Source organism: Centroberyx gerrardi, chromosome 3 (genome assembly GCF_048128805.1).
Source record: "Centroberyx gerrardi isolate f3 chromosome 3, fCenGer3.hap1.cur.20231027, whole genome shotgun sequence".
NCBI lineage: Eukaryota > Metazoa > Chordata > Actinopteri > Beryciformes > Berycidae > Centroberyx > Centroberyx gerrardi.
In genome coordinates, this window is record NC_135999.1 from 9,936,197 (window position 1) to 9,962,587 (window position 26,391).

The window sequence follows — 26,391 nt, forward strand, 5'->3', positions numbered from 1 at the left end:
TCCTTAGCCTTATAATATTTCTATTATAAGGGCACTCCTTATATTTGACTGCTTGGAACTTTTGGTGCTATGTTATTTGAAGCTTTTTCTACTGTTGCCATCACTGTATGTGACTCTGGATAAGAGTGTCATCTAAATGGCTGTTGATAGAGATGCTTTTATTTTAAAGTGTTACAGAGCAATTATGTGACATGATGTTTTTGTAACCTGCTAGGATGGCAGGTTAAGTAAGTGGACATGATAATAATGGGTTGGTTTGTTTTTCACTCTATTCTTGTCATCTCATATGCTTTCCGTAAACTGATGGTTCAAGAGATAGCAATCAGAAAATGATATGTGATTCATCGATGTCTGGTCTTTTTGTTAAACCAGTCTTATTGAGAGTGAGAGATTCCACTCTAGCAGAAGGGGATCTGCTTTTGTTGTCTGTGAACCCACCATGAATGAACCCAATGATGGGAATAGCAGCTCTATTGCAAGGAACATTTTACAATCTAATATAATTTCTATTAGGCTGTGCCATCCAGAGATGAATACAACAAGAAATAAAATTGGATTTCAGAACATAACATGTTTAAAAGGCAACAGCTGTAAATGAGTTTGCACAAAATGAAGTGCATAGATCTAAAATGTTGCATGAAAAACTACACGGAAATCATAACTCTGATCATGCAGCTGAGGCAGTCTGCCATTTACCGCAGATCATTGTGATATCTGACACCAGGGTGTGTGTAGATGCTGAATGACAGAACATAATCAGCAGATTTATTGCAACCTATTCTGAGGACATGGCTGGTGTGAAAACACCTATAATGTACCCAGACACCTAGGTACGACTTTGTCAACAAAGCAGTAGCCTAGCTGTTGCCTTTAGTGATTGAAGCTACATGTTCCCACTCCTCACATTATTTAATCATGAATGCTGCAGAGTCTGAAGGATAACTTATTTATAATATTTTTCTTTCTATGGAGCATAAGGCTGTACTGCGTCTTCAGCCTGTTAACAATTAATTGGCAAATTTGTCATCTTGCCCTCGATAGGCTTATGGTGTTCTGGTATTCATTCATCATCGGGCAGGAGAAGTGGGCTGGAGAAGTGCTTAGGAGAGGAGATCTGCTCCTGAAGTTAAAAAGATCATAGCAATGAAGTAGCTTTTTAAATAAAATGTAGAGTAATTGAACTAAATCAGTATGCAATGCTTTCATTTGACAACAATTTAACTAAATCCCAATTATAACTAAAACAACAACAGACAATAGCTTGTCATGGAATGTAGATAAAGCCTGTTCGTCCAGAAAGCCTCTGTATGTTTGGAGAATTGCCAATGTAAACTGTCTCTGTCTACTGCCGACTAACCAGCTAAATTTAACCATTCAAAACTCCTGCCTATCAGTGACAGTTGTTCACTTTATTGTAATGCTTTTCTTTGTCCACTAGAGAGCGAAAGAGAACACTGACAGAAGCATGGGCATTATAAAACACTGGAACTGAGTCATGCAAATACAGGCAAGTTCACAGGACAACAAATAATACGTTTTAGACAACAACAAAAAAAATTGTGGAGGCAAATGCTGCTTCAAGTGTTACATGTTCCATATGCCAATCAGATGTTTGTTCTTGACAGACACTTTTTTTCTTTTCTCAGACATAAAGAGACACAAAGAGACAGACAGGCACACATATATATTTTTTAACAAAGGGACAGGTGTGTGTGTGTGTGTGCGTGCGTGTGTGTGTGTGTGTGTGTGTGTGTAAGAGAGATAATGATGAATTCATCACCAGTCCCAAAACTAAGGCACACATCGAGTCATTGTCTAGCTTTATTGCCTTGCCCTGCACAATTTGCCCAACTCCTTCTGCCTCCCCATCCCTGGCCATTTGTCTCCCATCTCCTTTTGTTTGCACTCTCCTTGCTGTGCCCATTCTCCTTCCCAGCTCTCTCAGCAGCTTTTGACTTGACTCAAAATATGCAATTCTTAACACCCATCTCCCACACACACACACACACACACACACACACACACACACCACCACCACCGATTCTCCACAGGAGAGTTCTGTCATGCTCTGTAGATTGGGTGTCCCAGGGTGATTAACTATTGATATGGAGCTCAGGTAACGCACCTGATATCTGGAGGGACAGGGAGAAAGGAGGGGGGGAGGGCAAAGGGGGGAGGGGGCAGGGAGAAAGAGAATAGCAAAGGAAGAGACAGGGGAAGACAAAAAAGAGAGAGTGAAATAGAGAGAAAGAGCGTACAGGGTTAGTGGGAAAGAGACCGAATGGGAGAGAGTGAAGGCTGGAACCGGTTACAATCGCGAACGCTCACTGTCAAAATCCACACACAGGGCCTCCGGATTGGAGGATTGGAGTGGATGCTCAAGCCCGGCGGCCAATGGCAGTGCGGCATATTGTGATGACTCAGGGCATAGCTGAGGAAACGCGATGGAGGGGGAACTGAACGTATCGAAAAGAGATGAACGGAGAGTGTGTGTGTGTGTATGTGATGCATAAACAAATGGATCAGTGTTACAGAAGAAATGCCTAATTGTCCTTAACCACACGCATCACGGCTCTACCCTCCCACCTCACCCAAATTACTTTGCATTCCCACAGTTTGTGTGTGTTTACCATGTAAACAGGCTTGCTTCTTTGTCTGGCTGTTAAGGCCTTGGTGTCAGCACAATCACAATGAACTCACCCCTAAATTCACCCCCTCCCCCCCCCCACCCCCCCCTTTCTGCCTGATAAGCATCTCTCCTTCCTTGTGTGTTTGCTGGAGGAGAGTTAACCCATCCCCCTTTCCCACCCTGCCCTGCAGGTGGACTGCCATATCGCAACAGGTTCCTCTAGTTCACATGTATAATGTACAGTGGACCAGTATTTGTCCATGATGATTTGGTTGAATAAACTCCCTAAAACACAATCTTCTTTCCTTCGTTAATGTCAGCTTGTTTTGTTTTTGCAGTCCATGCTCATCAGCATATCTGTCAGTGGTCATTTAGTTTAAAAATATGACCCTTGTTTAGCACACACACACGCACACACACACGTACACATACACACAAAGGATGGGTGCAGATGGTGTGATAAGCGTTACTCAGCACAACCGTTTGCTGTGTATAGCTAATTATCTAGCTGATTATAAAGATATATTACAAAGCATTTTCCCCCAATATGGTTTTAATAGAACACAATGCTGAATTCCAGCACCATTAGAAACTTTATCTTCCAGCCCCAAGTCATCAATCTTTTACGAGCACACAGACACACACTCAGACACACACACGCAAGGAGGGTGAGTGAGTGAGTGAGTGAGTGAGTGTGTGAGATAGATAGATAGATAGAGAGATAGACAAACAATTGATGTTTGTATGGGTTTGTATGAACAAACATTCTCAAACTCCTTTGAGTCTCCTTCGAAACTTGACTGTACAGTACTTCCTTTAAAGCAAAATAACGCATTAAAGAAGCATATTCAACTATTTCATACAGTTACAAATGTATGCAGGCCTGCTGTTTCTAGCCCACTCAGCATTGCATTAGAAAGGGACACAGTCAGTATGATTATAAATACCAGAGAGTACAATAAGGTCACAAAAAATTCACCAGTGAGCAATGAGTACCATAAATATGTCATACGTTTCTATATGAGCAGTGTTTGTTGTTGTGCTTTATTTTTAGGGAAAATCAATTCTACTTTCAAAAAAGCATTCATTTGTCTTTTTTCCCTCTTAAAAGGCCCTACCTTTATATAACTTGCATCCGTTTCACACTAGTGATGATGAGGCACACTATGAATGTACCCCAAGAAAAAGTAGCCTATATCAGCCTAAAAAGATGGGTGACATGAGTATAGGTGGCTTTACCAGATCTGGCCTAGCTAGCCTATATATAGGCCTATTCTCAGAGTTGACAGTATCAACATGGATTGAGTCACCTGTAACAAAGGTAAGGCACAGGCCGATATTCCCCACCCTTTTTGTGCTTTACACAACCAATCACTGTCCCTCTGCCACTCCCTGTCTTTCCATCTTGCCACAGCACTAGTCCCGCCCCTGTGAAAGACACTGCGAGTTTAATGTTCTCTCCGCTCCTCTTCGGTACCCGGGGACCCATTTTTACTTATTGCTTTAAACAGACATTTTTTTCTTAATCCTCTGCACCTGTTTTTTTTAGTTTATTTTTCCCCCCGCACTTGTTTAAATTCCGTTCAAGCAAATTGCGGACTATTTGGTCTCACTCCTCCCACCCTGGTCTCAGTCCAAGTAACAAGGTAAGACGGCACAGGTAAGCTGGCAACACATTCACAACAGGTGCAGCTCGGCTTGGTGTAGCTACTCTGAAAAACATTTTTTTATTGTCCAAGTATCTCATCTACTCACACGTTTTGACGCTGTTAAGAATACATGGATAGTGATCAAGTAAATAGCCGTGAACTATGTTCAATCTAACTGTTTTTTTTATTGTAAACTCAGGTGAGACACGGTCGAAACCTCGTGAGACGCAGGTGTAGCCAAGGCTGCTGTGCTGTCTCATGCGAATAATCCGTAACAAAAAAATAACTATAATGTTCCAATTACTTTCCTAATGTGTGTAGGCGGTACTCAGTAGGTATAGCGACCTTACTCTATGGTAGTGTTTTATCTCCTATCGTATCACTATAGGCTAGTATTGCTATAATAATCCTAAAGGGACGTATAGCCTACGTTTGCTGTGATATTTGTATAGCGTCCATCTAAAATGTCTAATAGCAGGTTGCTCCTGATCAGGTTTTTCACGCGTAACACAAACACTGAGATATAGGCCTATTGGCATTTATGTTTACATGTTTGTTTACAAAACAAACTTTGCACCGTCAATGACAAATGAAAAAAGTAGGCCAAGTTATGTACTAGCATGGAATTTAGGAGTTATCACAATTTGACTTGTGATGAAAATCGTAGCCTACAGTTAATCATTCCATTACACTTGATTGCAGATATTTCCTTGTTGGTGAGGTTAAAAAAAAGGTGGGAAATATTGGGGTTTATCGCTTATACCCCAAGTTCCCAAGGAGTAATTGTATGACCTGAAAGCTAAGGTCATCTGTGTCTCCCAGTCGGAAGCCGTAGGCCTATCTACCGTCCTTCCTATCTGGCCTGAATGCAGAATAACCCCCCAGCTCCCTTGGTGATTTTCCGATGAGCGCATCTGAGGGCAGCTGCTCTGGGCTCATTCCAACGGCCGGTCACCTAGAAGCCCTTCCCTTAACATTAACACTGCAGGTGAGAAGTGACCGGCCTGGGGAGGCCTCAAAATATATAGCCTGCTTCTTGTTGGCTGTACCCCTTTGGAAAACTGGATAGGCTTAGGTGATTTTATATGTGTGTAGATTCCTTCAAAATATATTTTGGACATTGGTAATGCATTTTGCTGTCGACAGTACATGTCTGCAAGTAGGCCTATATCCAAAATACATTTTGGATGTAATCAAAATGTATTTTGAATGAATGCCATCTACATGTACAAATACATGCTTGTATGTTTAGAATAAACAGTGAAAGATTTTTTTTTTCAAATGGGTGTCAGTGTGGCAATTTGGATTCATAATAGATGGAGCTCTATTACACAACAATGGCCCAACCAGGCAATTATATCATACCATGGGGCTTAAATCTGGCAGATGGCACTTTAACCACGCAGAAGTAGGGAATTTGAGATATGCCAGTCATTGCCAAACAGGCACCGGCACTCTCCTGACTTAGACTGGTGATTCAGAGTGAGTTCCCACCGTATAAATTCTTGCTGGTATTGGATACCTAAACACTCAGGCTGTCTCTGTATGTGCAGAGAGGTGTGCCTTTGCCCAAAGCTAACATTATAATATGTTAGCTTTGGGATATAGTGAGGGTAAACTCAACCAAACTGACTTCATAGTTTACCCATGCTTTAAGGCTTAAGGCTGACATATCTTAATTCATAAATTCATCATCACATACATTATTGCCAAACTGATGTACGAGGATAGGGTCTTTTGAGGAAAATAAAGCATACATTTTTGCTTTTCTGAAAATATAACTTTTGTTAATATTGGTAGATGGTTGCCTTATGATGATCACAGACACATCATAGTTTAATTAATTTACCACTAGATCACTTCTTACAACTGTTCAGATCTGTTAATTCTCCTTGGTTAGCGGTACATTATGTGAATGGAGGGTTGCTGATGGGGGCTGGCAAGCTTGCCGCTGTACCTCGCTAACCTGCTTTAGTAGTGACAAGTAGTGACACTGGCAAAGACAGAGCCCGTCTAACTTGTTTTCTGTGTGTGTGTGTGGTTGTGCTTGGGAGGGGAGGGGGCAGTGAACGTGAATGAAAATAGTAGCCTACAGAAAGGAAGGAGTTAAAGTAGAAATTGACAAAAGGGAAGCAGAAGAAGAAGGGTGGACAGGTGGAGGATGGGGATGAGAAGTAGAATAATGAAGCTCTGATACTGTCACTAGGCCTGCATGGAAATTGTGGAAACAGAGAGCAGTGGAGTGAGGGGCAAAGTTGCTTTATCACCACCTGTATTATCAGTAAGTGTGGTTGAGTGGGTTTCTCAGGCTGAAGGCCTACTAGGCCATTACATATCCACAGTATCAGTTCCTAGGTGCTTAGAGCAGAGGGTCCTGCTGTATGGATCGTGTTAGTCACTGAGCATTTACTGCACCATGTATATATCATAACTCAATATTTTACACAAGAAAAAGTTTCCATACTTTTCATATTAGGTCAGAGGTTATTTGGATAAATTTAGGCTTATTCCATCCCCAGTACAAATATCCTCTTCACCAATCAAACTGCTATACACATCGGTTGTGAGCAACGGATGAGATCGTTTGCTTCCTGAGCACAGGGTCACAGCTAACATGTATTACTCAGTTTAGATCCTGTGTGTGTGTGTGTGTGTGTGTGTGTGTGTGTGTGTGTGTGTGTGTGTGTGTGTGTGTGTGTGTGTGTGTGTGTGTGTGTGTTAGTGAGTACGTGAGTGGTGGTTCTATCAAATGTTGATGAAGCAATGCGAGATAAGGGAGAGCAGAGAAACCATGTTGCCATTATAAACAGCCTCTCAGGTGCTTTCTCATGTGCGAGTCAAGTGTTTTTCCACTTTAATTTTGTTTTCACCAAAATTGAAGATCTTAAGGCTCCTGCCCTGAGTAATAAAATAGGCTTAACTTATCTTTGAAATGCACTGGGCTAGTACAGCCACCCACGTTTCATCTTAGATCTATGAGGACAAAGTAGGCTTGTATAGAGACCACAACATTTGCCTTTATTTTAAATCATGATAATATTGCTAGATACACATAGAGAGTTGCCAAACTGCACTGTTCACCTCCATCTCCAAAGCTAATCCTACTAACCTTGGCTATCCAGTCTGAGCCTTCGAGAGACCTCAGTTGGATTCTGTAAACCTAAGATCAGCTTATCATGCTCCATTTGAAAGATATGAGGTAAAAATAAAAAGCTTGGACTTGTGCTGAGTTGACATGATATCAGCTCTTGTTCAGTCACATCTCCCCTCTCAGCAGGGGAGACTGAGCTAATGAACCCCCACTGTGGAAGCAGCAGGGCAGCTCCTCCCTCAGTGGTAAACTGAGAGAATGTTACTCTAGATTAGGGTATTAGAGGGGGATAATCACTGTGTAATTACCATTTTATGTCAGCCTGAATGAATGACACTTTTTTCCTGGGGATTCTGTGATTGATTTTGATATTTAATAATCCATAATGGTACACTCTGTAATACAGGCTAATGAATCTGAAATGATCACAGAGATATGATCAGAGTTTCTGTCGATATAATCTTACACAATGCCTTGTATGTTGTTGCAAGGGCTGCAAGTAACAATTATTTTTATTATCGATTAATCATTTAGTCTAAAATGTCCGCAAATAATGACAAAAGTCCGATCAGAAATTACCAGAGCCCAAAGCGATGTCTTAAAATTGCTTACTTACCATAACTTGGCCTACTTTCTACCATTTAGCACAGAGCATAACGGTTAGCACAAGAAACTCTTTTGTAAGGTAGAACATTTGCAACAGACAAACTGTATTTGATCACCTGCTGACCTGAAGGTGGTTCCAAACCTTTTGTGTCTTTTTGCTATTGTTTCCAACTTTTTGTGCCTTTTGTCTTTTTCATCTCCACCTGGTCTTCGTTTACATCGATCCGTCGTTTCTCGTCCTTTAATTCTCTTTGGCCAGATGATTTCCTCAGCCCTCCCTGTGTGCTGGGTAACCAGACTCCATCATTAGTAACTTAAGTCATGACGCATAGCAGTCCTCAGTAGACAGTGGCTGGTTTCTATAGTTACAGTCAACAGTCTGGACTGAGAGGTGTTTGTAACGATATCCTTAGAACAATGCTAAACAAAATGGCGGCCACTGTGAGTCCTCTACCTACCAGGCCCCAGCTGTTTGTGGAGAGAAACTCCATATAGCGGATAAACAGATGGCTGACACACTATATAATCCAGTTTAGATGCTATCGTTGGTCGTCAACAGAAGCAATATGCGCCGTGCCATTTGATATAGATTCAGTGGTAACGGTAATGGCCTCAAGAGGTATTAGTTCTCTGGAGACAGGACTGAGTTGTTTCTGCGAGAGACATCTTGTGGGGATGACAGGAGGAAGTATAGACATAGCATGGACTTTGAACTGAGAGTAGCTTCCTTATCTTCCCAGTCTAAACAATGAATGGAACTTTTCTACTTACCCACGCTTAACATGAGTTGAATTGGAGAACAAATATGGTGGCTATAAATGAGTGAAACGATTAAAAAATAAATCATATTTATATAACCCTTTTTTTAAGTACTTTATTCAACCCCCATCAGGGAAATTCTGTTTTCTTATTTTACCAGTCTAAACAATGAATGAACGTTTTCACTTACCCATGCTAAACATGACTTGAAATCAAGAAAAACTAGAGTGGCTTTTTTTTTTTTTTTTTTTTGATGTACTTTATTCATCCCCTCAGAGGCTAATTCTGTTTTTTGCCTTGCTCAGGGACACCTTGACAGGTATGACCTCACTGTGGGTTGAACCTGGGCCCCTCTGGTTGGAGGATGACCTCACTAACCACTATATGCCACCCTATGTATTTTCCTTAACTGTGTGTGGCAATATCTTTTAAGATTAAGAAATCATGTGATGAGTCCCGGTCCAAAGCCACACTCACACATGTCCTTATGGAATGTCACCTATACAGCTTCACCCATGAGTCAGCACATGCCTAACGGCGTTACACCCCATGGGAGAGCACCAGTTAATCATTGTAGATTAGGAAAAGTTCGATAATTGCTGGGTTTCCCTAAACAGGTTTCCAGTGTAGATGATTAAACCGAGCAAGAGAGAGAATGAGTGTGGGCATATAGGGCGCAGGCTATGACATGGCGGCATTATAATGGCTCTTTGTGTTTGTATTTGTGGAGAGCGCGGCCGGAGGTTTAGAATGACGTTGGTGCTGCCCACACCATGTCAGTGACGGCTGTGCAGAGAGTGAGGAGGAAGGAAGGGGGGAAGTAGTGAAGTGTGGAGAAAAGGGGGCAAAGGTGAATTGGGAAAGCTTTCTGTGCACACAATTTATTGAAGGACAATTTCAACATTCTTGTGACACCTAATCCTTATTGAGGGAATACTAGTTGTTCTCAACACTATGACAGTATTGAAGTTATTTCCAGGCTTGAAGTTTGAAGCATAGGGCATATGATGTTCAAGCATGTGTTACTGTTCTCTCCTTGCATCATGGGTGACTGATGAGAGGTGGGCCAGTTGAAGAGAGCAAACTGTATACACATCTAATCGGCCCATCCCGCTTTCCCCAATTCATTCTCCTGAGACCTGAATAGGCACTTCTCTGGTCCTCCTGACTGAACTTTCTTATCTGCTTCATTTAAGTGTTACATTGTGTGAGGTTCCTCCCTGAAGGTTTAAGACAAATGTGGGCGAACCCTTTGAGCAAACAGCAAGCAAAGCTTTTTCAAGCTCCAAGTCCAATCATGACTTAATGAAAACAGGCAGTCTCGATATTAAATGAATTGCATTGTGTAGCCTTCATTTGCTCTTGGTAATGCTTCATTCACTGCAGTTTCTAAACCTGTGGAGCAACCTGGATTGACATTGGTTTTATGACCACAGCATTTTAATGACTGTCCTGTTCTATGTTTATTTTGATGTTGTGCAGTGTTAACATCGTTCATATCTCTATCCTTTCAGCCATGCACCTACCTCCATCACTCCTCCTCCTCCTTGGCCTCCTCTTCTGGAGCCCCAGTGCATCATGGGCTGCTAAGGTGATCGTGGTCCCACCCATCATGTTCGAGTCGCACCTCTACATCTTCAAGACGCTGGCCACAGCGCTGCACCAGGAGGGCCATGAGACCCATTTCCTAGTCTCAGAGGGTCGAGAGGTTCCCCCCTCTCCTCACTACCACTTCCAGCGCTACCCAGGAATCTTCAACAGCACCACGGCTGACAACTTCCTGCAGTCCAAAGTGAGCAACATCTTCTCGGGCCGCCTGACGTTTCTGGAACTCTTTGACATTCTCGACCACTACTCTCAGAACTGCGACGCTGTGGTTGGCAGCGTTGAGGTCATGACCCGGCTCAAGGAGGCCAAGTTTGACCTCCTGCTGGTGGACCCTAATGAGATGTGCGGCTTTGTGATCGCACACATCCTAGGCGTGAAATATGCCGTGTTCAGCACAGGCCTGTGGTACCCCGCCGAGGTGGGTGCCCCGGCCCCACTTTCCTACGTCCCCGAGTTCAACTCTTTGCTGACAGACCGCATGTCACTGGCCCAGAGGATCACCAACACGGTCGTTTACCTGGTGCAGCGCTTTGGAGTCCATTATATTGCGTTGCCCAAGTATGACCGGATCATGAAGAAACACGGGGTGAAGCCTCAAGTGGCCATGGCTGACTTGGTGCAGGGCAGCCGGCTGTGGATGCTGTGCACTGACATGGCTCTGGAGTTCCCCAGACCCACTCTACCTCATGTGGTGTACATAGGGGGCATCCTCACCAAGCCCCCCAACCCACTGCCACAGGTCAGTACTGAGAGAGACAGACACCCCAGCTAACAGACAGGCTTACAGAATGAGATAGACACAGAGAAACAAAAGGATTTTGTGTGTTATGTGTAACAAGTCTTATGTACCTGCTTGTTTTTGCAATGCCCTATTTCTGAGGATGTGTGTTTCCTAGTTGACCTTACTGGAGAGGTAGCTTCCTGGTGACAATGTCTAGCATCAGTTCAAGCTTATTTATATAGAGGGAAGACTTCTTCTTTAGATCTACTGTACATGCTAAAATTCAAATTTCACTAATTTGTCCACATACAGTGTGTACTACATTTGGCTAGTAAGCACAGTACTTACAAGGGCCATCATGAGTGCTGGAACATAAAATAGAATGCCATTGGTGACAAAGTTACTTGGTTATAATGGATAATTCATTGCAAATGTGTGGTTTTGTGGGTGGGATGGAGCACCTTATTGTTATGCTTCACACTGACTTTGGGAGAAGTCTGACCTTTTGTATTAAACTAGCAACTTTCTGTCAACTGTCTCCCATTGACAAATGCCAGTTAATTATTCAAAAGCTGGCATGAATGAATTCATTTTAGGGAAAGTTGGTGGTAGCTCTTCACAGCCGGGAGAATAGGGTTCTTCATAGGGGGAATCAAGCCAGCATTTGTCTCACAATTCACAATGCCTCAGCTACTACATGTATGTTGCAGCTCATTGTCAGTTCACATACATAGACACATACATATATTCCTTTATTGACGCCTTATCGCTCTCCTTTCTCTTTTTTTCTCCATATCGTCTCTCCTTCCTCCCGAAATTTGCCTTCTTTATCTCTTTCGTCACCGTCTCACTGAGTTTCATATCAGTAATTTTCTGCTTGTCCCCAGTGTCTCTCCTCTCACTCGGTATCTCTTATTCTCTCACCCCGCTACAAAGCCGGCCTTTATGGAGGGTACTGGTTTTGCCTTGCCCTGGTCCGGGAGGGGTTAGGGTTGAATGGGCGCACGGTAGATTTTGAGGCGAGGGTCATGAAGAACAGAGGCGAGGGTGAGGGGGGTTAGTCCATCGTTCGGACGGAGACGACGAGAGCGCGGGCCGGCGGTATCTACTGCGGGGGGTTTTGGAATGCCCCTCTGGCCAATAGGGAGCATTGTGCGACGTTGTGTGGAAGGGGGCATAATGGAAGTGGAGAGAGAACGAGGCCATTGTTCTGCGCAGAGCTCTGCGGACACTGAGACTCCTTTATGGGGACACTGAGGCTGCGTTGTGGGGACAGTAGGGCTGCGCTGCCGGGACACAGAGCCCAGTGTGCCCCTGAGGTTGCTCCGTGCCAGGGCCAGGCCTTAGCTGCCGCAGCTGGACCATTCTCCTCCCTCCCTCTGCTTGTCCTCCTCCTCCATCACTCCAACATGGCTACTCCCCCATCCCTTCTCACCCATTCTCAGTCCATGTCCCTTCTCTTACTTACATTCTCAAAGTATGAGTATGTTACTGTACATTAACAATCACTCACACCCACACACACACACAGACACACACACACACACACACACACACACACACATAAAAAAAAAAAAAAACCATTCTGAACTGCAGAGCCTCACTCTGTTTTTTCATGATCTTTGGAAGCACACCATCATCTGCCAAGTGAAAAAGCCTTTTTGATCAGCTAATGGCATGCTGGGTTAACATACTCAACATTCCCTCTCAGGAGGAGGAGGTCTCGCTTCACTATTGTCATCACTTTCCACAGGCATGTGTCATGTCCCTAATTTTCACTGCCTCAATGTGGCTCTCAGCTGGTGGAAGTGATGAAGGCTCTCACTGCAGGCTCACTTTCGTACTGCTTTTCTTTTTAGTTTAACTATTGTGCTGACATGCAGAGTTGTCTGTCTCTGTCTAGAGATGTTTCATCGGTAGACTGTAGCCATACCAGAGGATGTAGGTGGCAGTTAGGATAGCTGGCAGATGTTAAATGTTGTTATATGACCTTCGTTCATCATGGAAACACTGCTAGTTGTTCTCCTGCCTGCATGTTTGATCCAGCTCCTAGATGAGTTTGCTTCAGCTGACTTGTGTGAATTATAACAGTAGCCGATAAGACAGAGCTGAGTTGGGAGAATCAGTCTCTCTCGTGTAGTGATGTAGCTGCAGTTTCCTTTGCTAACCCTCTAACCCTATTTTATGGTAATTAGATAATTGGTTTAATTAACAGTGGAACCTTTATTCATTCAACTCATATCACATACTCAGCATTTCAAAACTTAACATCTCTCATTGACAACATATGAAGAATGATAATTATTTATTCCCATTTCAGTGAAATGCTCAAATTTTCCCCCAGTCCATTCAACATGTAACACTGCTGGCACCTACAATAGACAAGCATTTGTATGGTTGCCATTTTTTTTCTATTCAATGATTTATCAAGGTGATGTATAGTTTTTTTTAGGTAAGAAAACATACTCTCCTGAAGCAAATACAGTATATTACTGTAGTGATTTTTGTATAAAATCAGTGCAGTGTAGGGGGTAAAATGGACCTGTTGCTGATTTGAGGAAGTAGATTTAGATAGTAAATTACAGAGCAAATTATAGTACAGAGCATTTTAGAAGGCAAACCTGATACCTTAGGAGTTTGAGACTAAATTCAGAAACAGGATTGGGATGTTTTCTTTTTAATAATCCTGGATTTGTGGCAGAGGGCTAGGCTCACAGGACCTGTTGCCTCACAGTGAGGTGAAATAAGGTCATCATGAAGTAAAACCATTAGGCAAATGATGCTGGACCAGTTCAGATTATTGACTGTAGAGACTACCAACACTGTTCATTGATATATCATCGTTTGAAATGTTGACATATAATGAAATACTGGGCCAAGAATTCCTCAAAGCACAAAGCTAAAATATGCATGCTCATTTCAGTCTTTTTTGCAGTCGTGAGGTGTTTGATTGTATATTTTAAAAACTTCATTCATAAGTCTGTTTTGTGTTTCTTCTTTGATAAATGCTCATTGCGGACATTCTGTGACATTTAAATTTTCCTCGCCTTGGTTTTTGTTCAACTAGTCTACATAAAGATAATTTTTAAAACCTGTACCAGGCAGCTGAAATAATTAATGACAAAAATACATACACAGACAACATTGACTAAAAAGGATTTATTTAGTGTATGCTCATTGGTAAACTGCTTCAAGTTCATCAGGCAAAGTTCAGTGAGTTTTATGAAAGCTGCCTTTGTCTCATGTTTAACCATGAGCCTGTAAACCAGCCAGGATGGATCTTTAGGGGGTATGAGATAAACATTCCTTGAATAATCGCCATAAACCTTAATCATGTTGCCTGGCTATGAAACGGTCAGCACAATAACAACCATGTTTGGAGGTTATGTGAAGGTTTGCATTTTATTGATGCGGTCTTTATCCTCCATTGCATAAGCAAACCAATTAGTTGGGCAGAGATGGAGCTCAAGTATCAAAATTGCAATTATAACTGCAAAACACCGTGTAGAGAAAGTGGGTCATTTTCCTTTTGACTCTCTTCCATGATCACATGACGGAATCTACTATGAAAGAGGTATTTCAGACTGCTGAGAAGAAACACGATGTGGTGTTATCAGAGAGGGAATAAAAGTATAATAAGGAAGAGGAGGCAAAAAATCACACAAGCTCAGAGTGCTTTTAGAAAATGCAGCATAGTATCGCATAGTATTGTAGCACAGTACAAAACTTGCTTCAGAGGTATACATGCTGCATACTTTAACTCTCTTTGTCTCTGTCTCATATCCCCCGCAGGAGTTCGAGACATGGGTGAATGACACGGCGGAGCATGGCTTTGTGGTTGTGTCATTTGGAGCTGGGGTCAAGTACCTTTCCCATGACATTGCTCACAAACTGGCCGGAGCCCTGGCCAGACTGCCCCAGCGTGTGGTCTGGAGGTACAGTATCAGTTTTCCCCACTTTCACTCATCCATAGCTGTCATTTGCTGTCATTGCGAGGTGGAATTTTGTGCAGTTTTTAGGGTTTCAAGGTAGTGAGCTCTAACTTTCTATTGCTTAAGTCCCTCAGCATTCAGACGATTGAGGTTGTAAAATATTGAATTGGATGCCTGATTATTCGAATATGGTGCCCTATTACCAGCTGTGCTACCTCTGGTCAGTGACCCCAACCCATCATAAGACTAATGCACACCCGGTTCTGTTGTGGCAACCTGCTCCTTAGTGGGCAAAGTCTATATCCCCATCTCACTTGCGCTTTCAGGAGATTATCTGCGGTTGTCTAGTTGAGATCCTGACCACATATATGAAACTAATGATGACTGCTTCGCATATTTAATGGCTGGATTCCAAGAGATTTGCATTTTATTTGGTTTATCAAGGCTTACAAGAATAGGTCTGTTGTATCCAAAAGATTAGCTCAGTTAAAGGCATACTATCTACCGGTCTTTCTCTCTCACTCACAAACCTGCATGAACACACACACACACACACACACACACACACACACCTGTGCTATGTGTTAGGTGTTACTGTGAGCTAGAATGTTCCGACTGCAGGGCATTGTGGGTCATTGCTCCAGCCCTTGGAGAGATATAGTGTGTCTCCGGCAGGGCAACTGAACCTCTGCTCTCTATGCGTTGCAGTACCTGTGTGTGTCATTATCTATGTGTGTGTATGTGTGTCAAGGTGTAATGCATATGTTTATGTACTCAGTAATGAATGAATGACAGCAGTTCATCCACATAATTATCTAAGTGTTTGAGTGCATGTGCGGTGAACAGAGAGATGCATGTGTAATCATTTACCCAGAGTTCCACAATGGCGATCCATTCAACATGGATCGCCATTGAAAATAGGCGGAGGAAAAGTGGGACTGAATGAGGACAAAGAATGAGAAGGGCCAGTTTCTGAGTACTTTCCATTGATCTGTTAATTCTTAACTCTTATCTCAACAGTGTGTGATTGCTTTGCCACATTCACACGCACAATTTCTTTTAGCACATTGATGACTAAAGAATAGTTAGTGAGAGGTCCTGTACTCTCTGGCTACAGGTTGTATAATCCTTATCAGACAATAGGTTGTGTTAATAGGTCGAACTCTTGATAGTTTTTTGGCATATCCAAACAGTGGATTATTAAGATAAAAACTGCTGGAACAGAGCCCAGGTCCTAGAATGATCTAAGCATGCTGTCCTGATAACTGTTTATTTTTTTTTTTTCTTTTAAATTTTTTATTTACTTTTTTAATAGCACATATGTATGAGCTTACAGTTGTCAGTATAACATTACACTGTGTCCTCCTCCACACAACCTCACCATAAATCTGCCCTCCCCCGTCAAGCACACTACTCTTACTGATTTTACAGCATAGTATGCAAATCAATCTTCATTTACATACTATGCTGTAAAATTGAAGTCTGTCTCAAGAAAACCACGCCCATACATGCAGCACAAGAATAAAGGAAATGCAAAGAAAACACAATAAGTATTCTGGCAGTTGGGAATGGAGATAATCATTGAAGAGAAAGGAAAAATAAAAAAAAAATACAACATGCCACACACACTTTGAACTTTGATCAGGCCAACCAGTCAAAAAAAACCCAAAAAACTTAGGAGAGCAAGCTTGAAAATTCTTAGTACATTTGACCAGGTGGGTAAAATCAACTTAACCATAGAAGTAATGGTTCCCATCAAACTAATCAAACCATCTGTCATCAAAGAGGGGGTGAAGAAGTTGTAGAATGTGTTTGGCTTGATATGAAAACTGTAATTGGTTTTCCTGTATTTTCATTGATAACTATTATGTGGCGTAGCCTGGTTGATGTTCTAATGTGTGTGTATGTGCATAAGCTCCTCACTTGTGCAAATATACACTGAACAATGAGCTAGATGTTTGAGTTACCATGGTCAAGTTACCTCTCATCAGGCGTGTCTGTGCCGTTGCATGTGCGTACTGCTGGTACCGCGTGTGACGTATGTGTGAAGCAAACCGGTAGGGAAAGTGAAAGTGTCCCATTTGGTGGGTGTCGTCAAGTGCACATCATGATTGTCAGGTTGTGGCTGCGATGTGGGCAGCCTTGCGTGAGAGGTTTTTGTCTAGGATCGTGCCAAGTGCCAAGATTGTTGGCAAGAGTCACCATGCTGCTGCCAGTGGTGATGGGGGAGATCAGGCAGAGGGCAAGACTTGCCAGCACAGGAGAGCAGAGATTGGTGAGAAAGGAAGTGTGTGATCAGTGTGAGATGGAGGAAGATGAAGCAAAGGAATAGGAGCAAACGCGTTCCTACGCTCTCAAGCAAAAAACACTTAAAAATGCATATACTATGTTCTGATTAGCAGGCTTTTTCAGGAGTAGGCTATACAGGTTTAGAAAATGTTGTCCAATTTTTGTCCAAAAATAAGTGACTTTGACTTATGGTGAGTTGTCAGACCACGCTCCGTAAGCATCTGACCATGGTCTTCATGTCACATGACAGGTACGGTGAACAAAGACGGTGATCTGCAGTCTTGGGCAGACTCCAATTGTCTGCCAATTGTCTGGATGTTTTACCTGTTGTATTCTGGCTTTCACTGGCCTTTCCTAACTGAGAAGAGGGAAAGGGAGGAAGGCTGAAGAGAAGGAAAGAGGGACTAAGCCAAATGAATTGTGTCATTGATAATTGGCTACGTGAATGTAGGCTTTGATTGGCAGTACAGTGAATTGCCGCTTTGTTGAAGAGAGAGGGAGAATTGGGGTTGAAGGGAAGGAGAGAGAGATGGAAGGATGGGGGTCGTAATGTATGCATCCACACATACACACACACACACACACACACACACACACACACACACACATACGCACACACAGACACCCACAAACATACACAAAGACAAAGACAAGGGTTGAGTCCCAAATGGATATAAGTAAAGTTCTCCTAGAACATCACAGAATGATTGAGGCTCTGGTTCCACTTTTTGTTTTTTATTAATTTGTACTCACTTCACACTAGCCTAGATATCTCTTGTTCACATTACCCCCAAATATAATTCCAGTGCACCACTATGAAGCTACATTATGGATGGTCCTCAAAGGCAATAATACACTACAGAGAAACAATTATTTTGATGTATCAGGTCACCGGTTTGCCTACAGTGTACTAGAGAAAGGGTTTCAAAAGTTGTAAGGTGTATAATCTTTTCCTGTAATCAGTGATGATGACGCATTATAATTCTTCTGTGAATGTGAAATATGACTATTCCCTTCCCAAACAGAAACCTAGGTAGTTTCAGTTACAACAGTGTAGTAGTAGAAATGATGCAATAGCTTTCAAGTCCTTTCTGGTGGATTGGTCAAAAGCACCCTTTGATCAAAAGCAGACAGAAAATAATGAAATCTGAAAACGCTACAGTATGATGTGATCCTACAGTGTGAAGATGATATGTTATCAAGGTGATGTATAAGCTTTTTTCTTTCTGTCTTTCTGTATTCCTTCCATCCATCCATCCTTCCTTCCTTCCTTCCTTCCTTCCTTCCCTCCTTCCTTCCATAGATTCTCAGGAGTTCCACCCAGCAACCTCGGCAACAACACCAAGCTTGTTGATTGGATGCCTCAGAATGACCTGCTGGGTAAGTACAGTGAGATGAAACTACATTATGGGTACTTTACTTGGTAGTTGTCATAGGAACAGTTATGTTGGCTTACTGTGTATATATAGAACCGTGTTAACTCGGTTTGTAATTGATTAACCCAACACAGTTCTTTTTATGGCATTAGCAAACTTCCCTAACCCTTCAAAACAAACCTAGAAGTTTGAGATTCTGATCTAATGTCATCCTTCTACTGGTTAAAGGCAAGATGTGGCAGATAGCTAATGCTTTTGTACTCGATGTTCCTACAGCGGGTTCGGGTGGTAGATTGAGTTTGAGTGTGTGTGTGGGTTTGACCCTCCATTTTATACCAACAGTAGTGGGTAGTTAGTGAATGTGTAAGCCATTTTGTGTCTGTCGGGGATGAGGAAAGTTCATTAGCGGTCAATTATTGACAGACAAGCATGCACTTGTGCACACACACATACTCACACACATGTACACAAATGTAGCCTGGCCTGGCTAGCACTGTTACTTCAATGTAACAGTACCTTTGTTCAGTACCTTTTGTCAAAAGTATCTAAGCACTTACAGAAAAGCTGTGTCTTTATGGTTGGTCAGAGTCTTGTTAATTACTGTTACAATAGATACAGAGAAAGGAGCGCTTTTACATTGAAATTCTCATCTTCCAAAAGGTGGCTGAACAAGGTCAACTCAAAAATGAGGTGCTTCAATTCCTCCTAATTGTTTTCCTCATTGATGCCCTGTTAATTGTGCGGATTCCATGAACCTTCACCAACACACAGACACATACACACACACACACACACACACACACACACACACACACACACACATCTTCATTCTTCCCCTTATTGTAAATACTCCTCCTGTACAAGCACAAAGTCCCGCCTTCATGATGTGTAGAGATACTGCTGAGTGTGTGGGGGCGTGTTGGATCCACATACTCTGTAGAATGCAGGAAGGGCAACTCGGGAAAATGAGTAACCGTGCCAAAAATGACAAATGACAAATTTAACACACAAAATAACTCTTACTTACCTTTACTTAAAACCCCTTATTCATTCCTGTCGTCTAGGCCATGCCAACACAAGAGCCTTCCTGAGCCACGGCGGCCTCAACAGCATCTACGAGGCCATGTACCACGGGGTGCCGGTGGTGGGCGTGCCGCTGTTCGGAGACCACTATGACACCATGACCCGTGTGGCAGCCAAGGGGATGGGTATCATGTTACACTGGAAGACCATGACCGAGGAAGACCTCCACACGGCCCTGACCAGCGTCATCAAGGACACCAGGTTAGATTCATGTGTCCTCTGTAAGGATGGGACGATATGCTTATCTCACGGTACGATATGCGATATGGGGTTCATGATTCGATACGATACGATGTAATAAATAAAAGAGCCTCAAATGAGCCTCAAATCTTTCTAGCAATGGCATTGGCTTGCTGGAATGTAAACAACAATTAAAATATGTCATTACAAAGTGCAAATAATGTAATTTAGGTGGAGAGATTGTGAAACTGTAATGGGCAAGCCGTCTCATTTGTGATTACTACAGCAGAATAAAATGTAGCTAATATCACAATTCCCTTTTTTGCCCCATGGTACGTATCACTTTTTGTATTGCGATATATTGAATGTCGATATATCGTTCCATCCCTAGTCCTCTGCAGGGCATTCACACATTGACAACAACATAATTACACACACACACACAAACACACACAAACACACACACACACACACGCAGAACTGGAGTGATTCACATGTAACGCATTATGTGCTCTAGATGCAATCATGATAGGCATTATATGCATAGTCATAAGTCAATGCTTTGTATATTAGGGCTGTTGTTGGTATCAACGCCATCTGGTGACCATTTGTTGCATCATCACACTGGCCTCAGAAGTCTTCATTTTGTGACTTAACACAGTGGTTCTCAACGTGGGGTCTGGGGACCACCAGGGGATCTTAAGGCTTAAAATTAACACAATTAGAGAATGTAGAAAAATGACTATTTTGATCATAGTTTCTTTGTTATCCCTCTACCTGCAATACAGATAGGAATTCTGGACAAAATCATATCTAACAATAAAAATATTCTCATACTTGGGTTCGAGAGACAAAATCTCATCAAATGCGTACGTGGCCCTGATGTGTGCTAAATTAGGGGTCCTTAGGGGTCCATATGAAAAACGTTGAGAATCACTGATCTAAATGCTCTCTCTCTTCCGTACGTGTTTATACTATCGCTTGTGCGCACTCAAGCACGCTCCAAGACTACCCACAAAGACTCACCCTTGTCTCCCACCTGTGTCTCCCTTCCCAGGTACCGCCAGCAAGCACGTCTCCTCTCCACCATTCACAAAGACCAGCCGGGCCACCCAGTGTCCAGGGCCGTCTACTGGATCAGCTACATCCTCCGTCACCACGGTGCTAACCACTTGCGCTCTGCCGTTTACGAGGTCTCCACCTACCAGTACTTCCTGCTGGATGTGGTCCTCACTGTGGGGGCTGCCTTGGCTCTGATTGGCTTTGCCTTCTACCGGATAGGACGATTGCTGAGGTCAAAGGCCGGGGACCAGAGGAGGGGAGGCGGCGTCACCAGGGATGAAGGTAACGTGGCCAACGGACATTGCCATAGCGACAGCATGGCCAACGGGAAGCACAAACGCAATGGCTCCTTGAGGAACGAGAAGAAGATCAATTAGTGCTTCGAATGGCCAAGAGGGAGGAGGAGGAGGTTGCCCCATGGACTCAGTTCTCGGTTCAGTTTAGTGGTTTGAGGAAGGATATAGCTTGGAGGGAAAGCTGTTCCTAGATCTGCGTCCAGAGGCAACAGAGCAAGCAAGAGGCTGTAGGAGGATACACTATGTGGGGACAGAGTAAGGGATTGGGTGCTCAGAATCTGTGTGTGTGTGTGTGCGTGTGCGTGAGTGTGCGTGTGTTTGCGTGCGTGCGTGCGAGCGTGTGTGTATGTGTGTGTTGAGGCGAGTTTAACGAAATACAACAAACTCTAACAACAGCAGCTGCAGCAGCGATACAACACCAAACGAATTGGAAAGTCAATGAGGAAAAACCACGGGAAAGACGCATTGGAGGACATTGTGTTTCTACATGTGCTTCTTCTCTCTCTCTCTCCCTCCCTCGTTCTCTCCTGTCTTCCTGCCCTTCCCCTGCGGAAGGATGACGAATAGGGGAAACCCCGAGCGCCAACTCCCTCATCCTCGAACAAAACGACAACAAACGAATAACTTTTAAAAAAAATATTTAGAAAATTAATGTTTTTAACTGCAAACTATGGCACTGCTTCAACAAGCGTCTGGTAAACTGTAAATAGAAGACAAATCTATTTATTACTGTACAAACACATTTTAATGATGGACCTTTTTAACCTATCTTGTTTTTAATTTATTTCATTTATCAGTGGTATGATTGCACGATGGTACACATACACTCCCTCGTCTAAACTAATAATATTCCCATAATGTTGTGTCCTTCATTGTTGTAAAACAAACAAAACAAAAAAAAATGACAGCAGTCATTGATGTAACTATGCACAGATCTGTGCTGTCTCGAGTCGGATTATCCACAGTATTCATGGTGGTCTCGTCTCCAAACTAATCAAGGCTGGCGGAGCTTAGAGAACATTTTCCTACATCCGATTTCCCCCTTTTCACTTGGTAGTGCCAACCTGCGTCTGCACCTTCGCTGTGCAGCGTTCCCGTTGCCTCTTTAAGGGCAATTCAAAGACTTAGATTCGTACCAGTGCAGCTTAGCTCGACTGAACTCCGTTTGGCTTATCAGTGTGAAAAGGGTGATAATGTCAATGTTCAGAGGGTGTGACGACAACTACCAAGGATGCTTTGGATAGCCAGGACCACATCAGAATAGACCCAGACCTCATCCAGCTAGTTGATCAGGGATTAGTCTGAACACTATTGATTTGTGATCAATTTCTTCATCAGTTCCCCCTGCTGATTATCCCTCCCTCATCTACTTATCTAATTAGTAAGAATTTAACTATTGATTGATTGCCACTTTTTTGGTGCACCACTTGACACTGTGCATCATTCTGCTATGATTTTGGATGATTTCATGGTGATAACCTTTTATGTTGATGAAGCTAGATTACGAGCACACTGCTCTCAGGTAGTCATGTTAGAATCCATCCATGTTGTTTCTCGCTCAATGTTAAATGTCTGTTAGATTTAGCTATCAAGGTTCATGTACACATTAGGCAGGCTTACATTATGTAATTATATTAACTTTGAGTGTGAATGATTCACATTCTGCATATGGCCTTTTTTTTTATGCAAATATTTGCGTATGTAGAATGCTTGATTACTGGTGTGTATGTGTGCTTGGTTTTGTTTCTGCACATGTGTGTGGTAGATCACTGTACAGCTTTAGACTGGGTGCATGGGAACGCAAGGCAGATACAATATGTTTTAGCCCACTGAGAGTCATGAAAAATCAACAATTACATGTTGACATTTTTTTTTTTTTCAAAACTCTGAAAATATGTCATCATACTGAGTGTATGCCCATAGTTGTGAGAAGGACTCCAAAGAATAACAGTGTGATGATTGTTTGTTTCTGTATGTTCTGTGCTTTCAATAAGTCTGAAGTTGCCTGTAGTAGTTTTCCTCCTCTTTGCCTCCTTCACTCCACTTTACTCTCCTTTCTCTACCGATCAGAGAATGGGAGTTTAAGGAATTCTGCCTGTTAATCCTTAATGCAGATGAAGGAGGGATGTAAGGAGAGGAAAAGAGGAACATAGTTCTGACAACCAAGGTGCACCCCACTAGTTGTATCATGAATAATAATGTAATAATGTGATACTTTATTGATCCCTGTAGGGAAATTCTCTTTTTTTCCCCTCACCTCCCTCCAGGGAGATCAAAGTGCAGTGTCAGCTATAGAAAAGCACCATTGGAGCTGATAGAGATTCAGTGTCTGGCTCTTGGACACCTCAGCTGGGCGGATGCTTGTCGACATGGGGCTTGAACATGGGACTTCCAGTTGAAATTAGGCCGCTCAAAATTTCTTCCATTGTTGTCCTAGTAGCATAGTCCAAATCTACTTAGAGTGTAAGTTTGCAAATGGCAACCGCAAAGTGCTGACATCCTAGCAAAGACACTGTTTACCTAGTTAATACAGCCTCACACAGGGACAAATAGAACAATGCAAATTTAAAGCAAACAGAAAGGTAATGCTACGGCTTAACCAATCAGAGTAGAGGAGGACTTCCAACCAACCAACCAACCAACAAGCATAATGTTATCACCTCTTGTGTGATCCGTAAGGAAAAGCTTCCACCGAAACGTCGCGTTCTTCCTTTCTCTGTGAGCTAGATGTGAGCTGGTGCGGCCCAGCCCAACCCTGCAGCAAACTGAGACTATTATACTTGAATCTTCATCATCATTATCATCATCATCAATAACAACTTCAGCTCTCGGGTATGGCAACTGGGTCTGCAGGTGCTACACAAGCTATGAACAGGGAATGGAGAGAAGGAAAACACTTGTGAAAATATCTTTCTTTCTTTTTTTTATGATTTCAGTATTAATGTTATTATAGCCCACATGGTAAACTACACCCCCCCCCCCTTATTGCTCTCTCTTTTGTTTCTTCTCAATGTACCTTTGCAGTCTGATTTTTCTTTTCTCATGTTGTGTGTATTGATTATCAACTTAAAGGCTTTCCCTTCTCTGTGCTGTTTTCAACAGTACACTTGCATATTCCCTTTATTTCTTTATCTTTCTCTCGTAACTCGTAGCTTCTCTCAGTCCTGTTCTTGTCTCTTTCTTTCCTTTTGTCTCTTTCACCCCCCTCTCCCCTAAATAATACCAGGTATAGCTGCCAATTCACAAGTGCTCCTAACCTGGGAATTGATTCCTTTTCTGTCTTTTTTTTGTTTTTTTGTTTTTGTTTAATTTCATATTACTTTGATTTAAAAGAAAAAAAAAGTCCTCAATTGTCCTGTCATGTGTGTCCATGTTGTAAATAGAATAATGTAAACAAACAAAAGTACTAATGCTAAATAAACATTACATATTTTGTTTGCAGACATGATTGAAATATTCTTTTTCAAACATTTTTGCCAGCAAAGATGCATAAATATGAGAACTTGATGGACGATTTTAATTTGGTTTTGAAACTCAGCACCATTCGTTTTTATTGCTTTGGTCGCAGTTGTTTGACAGAGCTGAGCGCCAATTCACATGTGCAGTTTCAGTAAGGCCAAGGTCTATAGTACAGCTTCTATATTTTTAAAATAAAGTGACATTATTGTGCATGGTACCAGTCACCATGGAAGGCAGAAAGGTGGAGAACCTGAGTCGCCCACTGGGGGAAAAAAGCAGGGAGAAAGATGGGATCCAAGGTGGTCAAGAGGTACAAATCTGTCTTTGTGCCTGCAATAACTACAGTATGCCCTGTTATATTGTGATTTTGTTTTTCCATTTTTGTACCATTTTGCACCACCTCCTCTACAAGCCTGCTTGTCACAAACAGTGAACACAGTAATGAGGCCAGTAGTTGGCTGTTGCGGGCTACTGGTACCACTGTACAGCATTATTGAACCAACACAGACGCACAAAAGCACACACAATCAATTTGTTTGAGACTTGAACAAGGTTAGTGTGCTGTAGCAGTTGTAGCTCCTCGTCTCAGTTTGATAGGGGATGTATAGCCTTTCTGCTGGGAGAAAGGTTTTGCAGGTATCAAATGGTTGAATCATCTAAAGTGGCCAACTCGCGCACACACACACACACACACACACACACAAACCCGACCTGTATCTGGTGGATAGGGTTATCTAATGCTGTATGCTCGTGCTGAGTGAGGCTGTGGTAACAAAACACCCAACCGGTACCCTGCCTCACTCACCGGCCCTGTTAATTATTCACACAGCGCGCTTGCTGGCCTGCAGACCACACACACACACACACACACACACACACACACACACACACACACACACACACACACACATGCATACACAGTCAAATGCACCTGCAGGTATGTTTAATTTACGTTCTTTCAGTTGTTGTCTTTTGTTGTCGCTGGTGGCCAAATCGGGCACTGTTCCGTTAATTGAGACAGGAAGGGAGGAGGGAGGGAAGTAACGGTGGGGGGGGGGGGGGGGGGGGGCTTTGCTGATGGGGAATTTGATATCCCAGAAAGCACAGCGGGCATCATTCATGACGTCCTCCATTCACTCTCAGCCACCCCTCCCTCCTCAGACGTCGTAAGTGCCTATTATCTGCCTTTCCTCCGTACTTCAAAGGACAAATGATCAGGAGCAATTAAGTAGGCCTACTTCATGTCGGACTAAGTGGGTTTATTGTACGGGATAAGAGTCCTCCCTCGGTACACACAACACAAGATTTAACTGGTGGATTTGCTAATAGTTGTGACAATAGGGTGTGCAATAATCTTATGCACACTCTGAAAACTGTGTGTGTGTGAGTACAGCTGAAGAGATGTGGTGGGATTTGCATGTATGCATTTAGTCATTAATGTTGCTTATTTAGGCTTAGCTTTGTGTGTGTGTGGTTGTGGGTGTGTGTGGTGACTAAGGGTGTGTGTGTCAGAGATGTGAAATTGTTGACTTAGCTTGTGTGAGATCACATGAATGATGGCTTTCCTTCAGTGTGTATTCATCTCTGTCACCACACTATATGAAGTCTACCTATAGATCTGCCCTGAAGCATATCATATTTCTCTGTAACC

At 42.7% G+C, this 26,391-nt stretch overlaps 1 protein-coding gene across 1 annotated transcript; it reads left to right on the forward strand.

Moving 5' to 3' along the window:
• The first annotated feature begins 4,113 nt into the window (after positions 1–4,113).
• ugt8 (UDP glycosyltransferase 8) lies at positions 4,114–24,626 on the forward strand. Its single transcript, XM_071911399.2, has 6 exons — positions 4,114–4,275; positions 10,249–11,081; positions 14,856–14,998; positions 18,588–18,664; positions 19,725–19,944; positions 20,981–24,626. Exons 2-6 carry the CDS (start codon positions 10,251–10,253, stop codon positions 21,360–21,362), a joined length of 1,653 nt encoding a protein of 550 aa, XP_071767500.1. The 5' UTR covers positions 4,114–4,275; positions 10,249–10,250; the 3' UTR covers positions 21,363–24,626.
• The last annotated feature ends 1,765 nt before the right edge of the window (positions 24,627–26,391 follow it).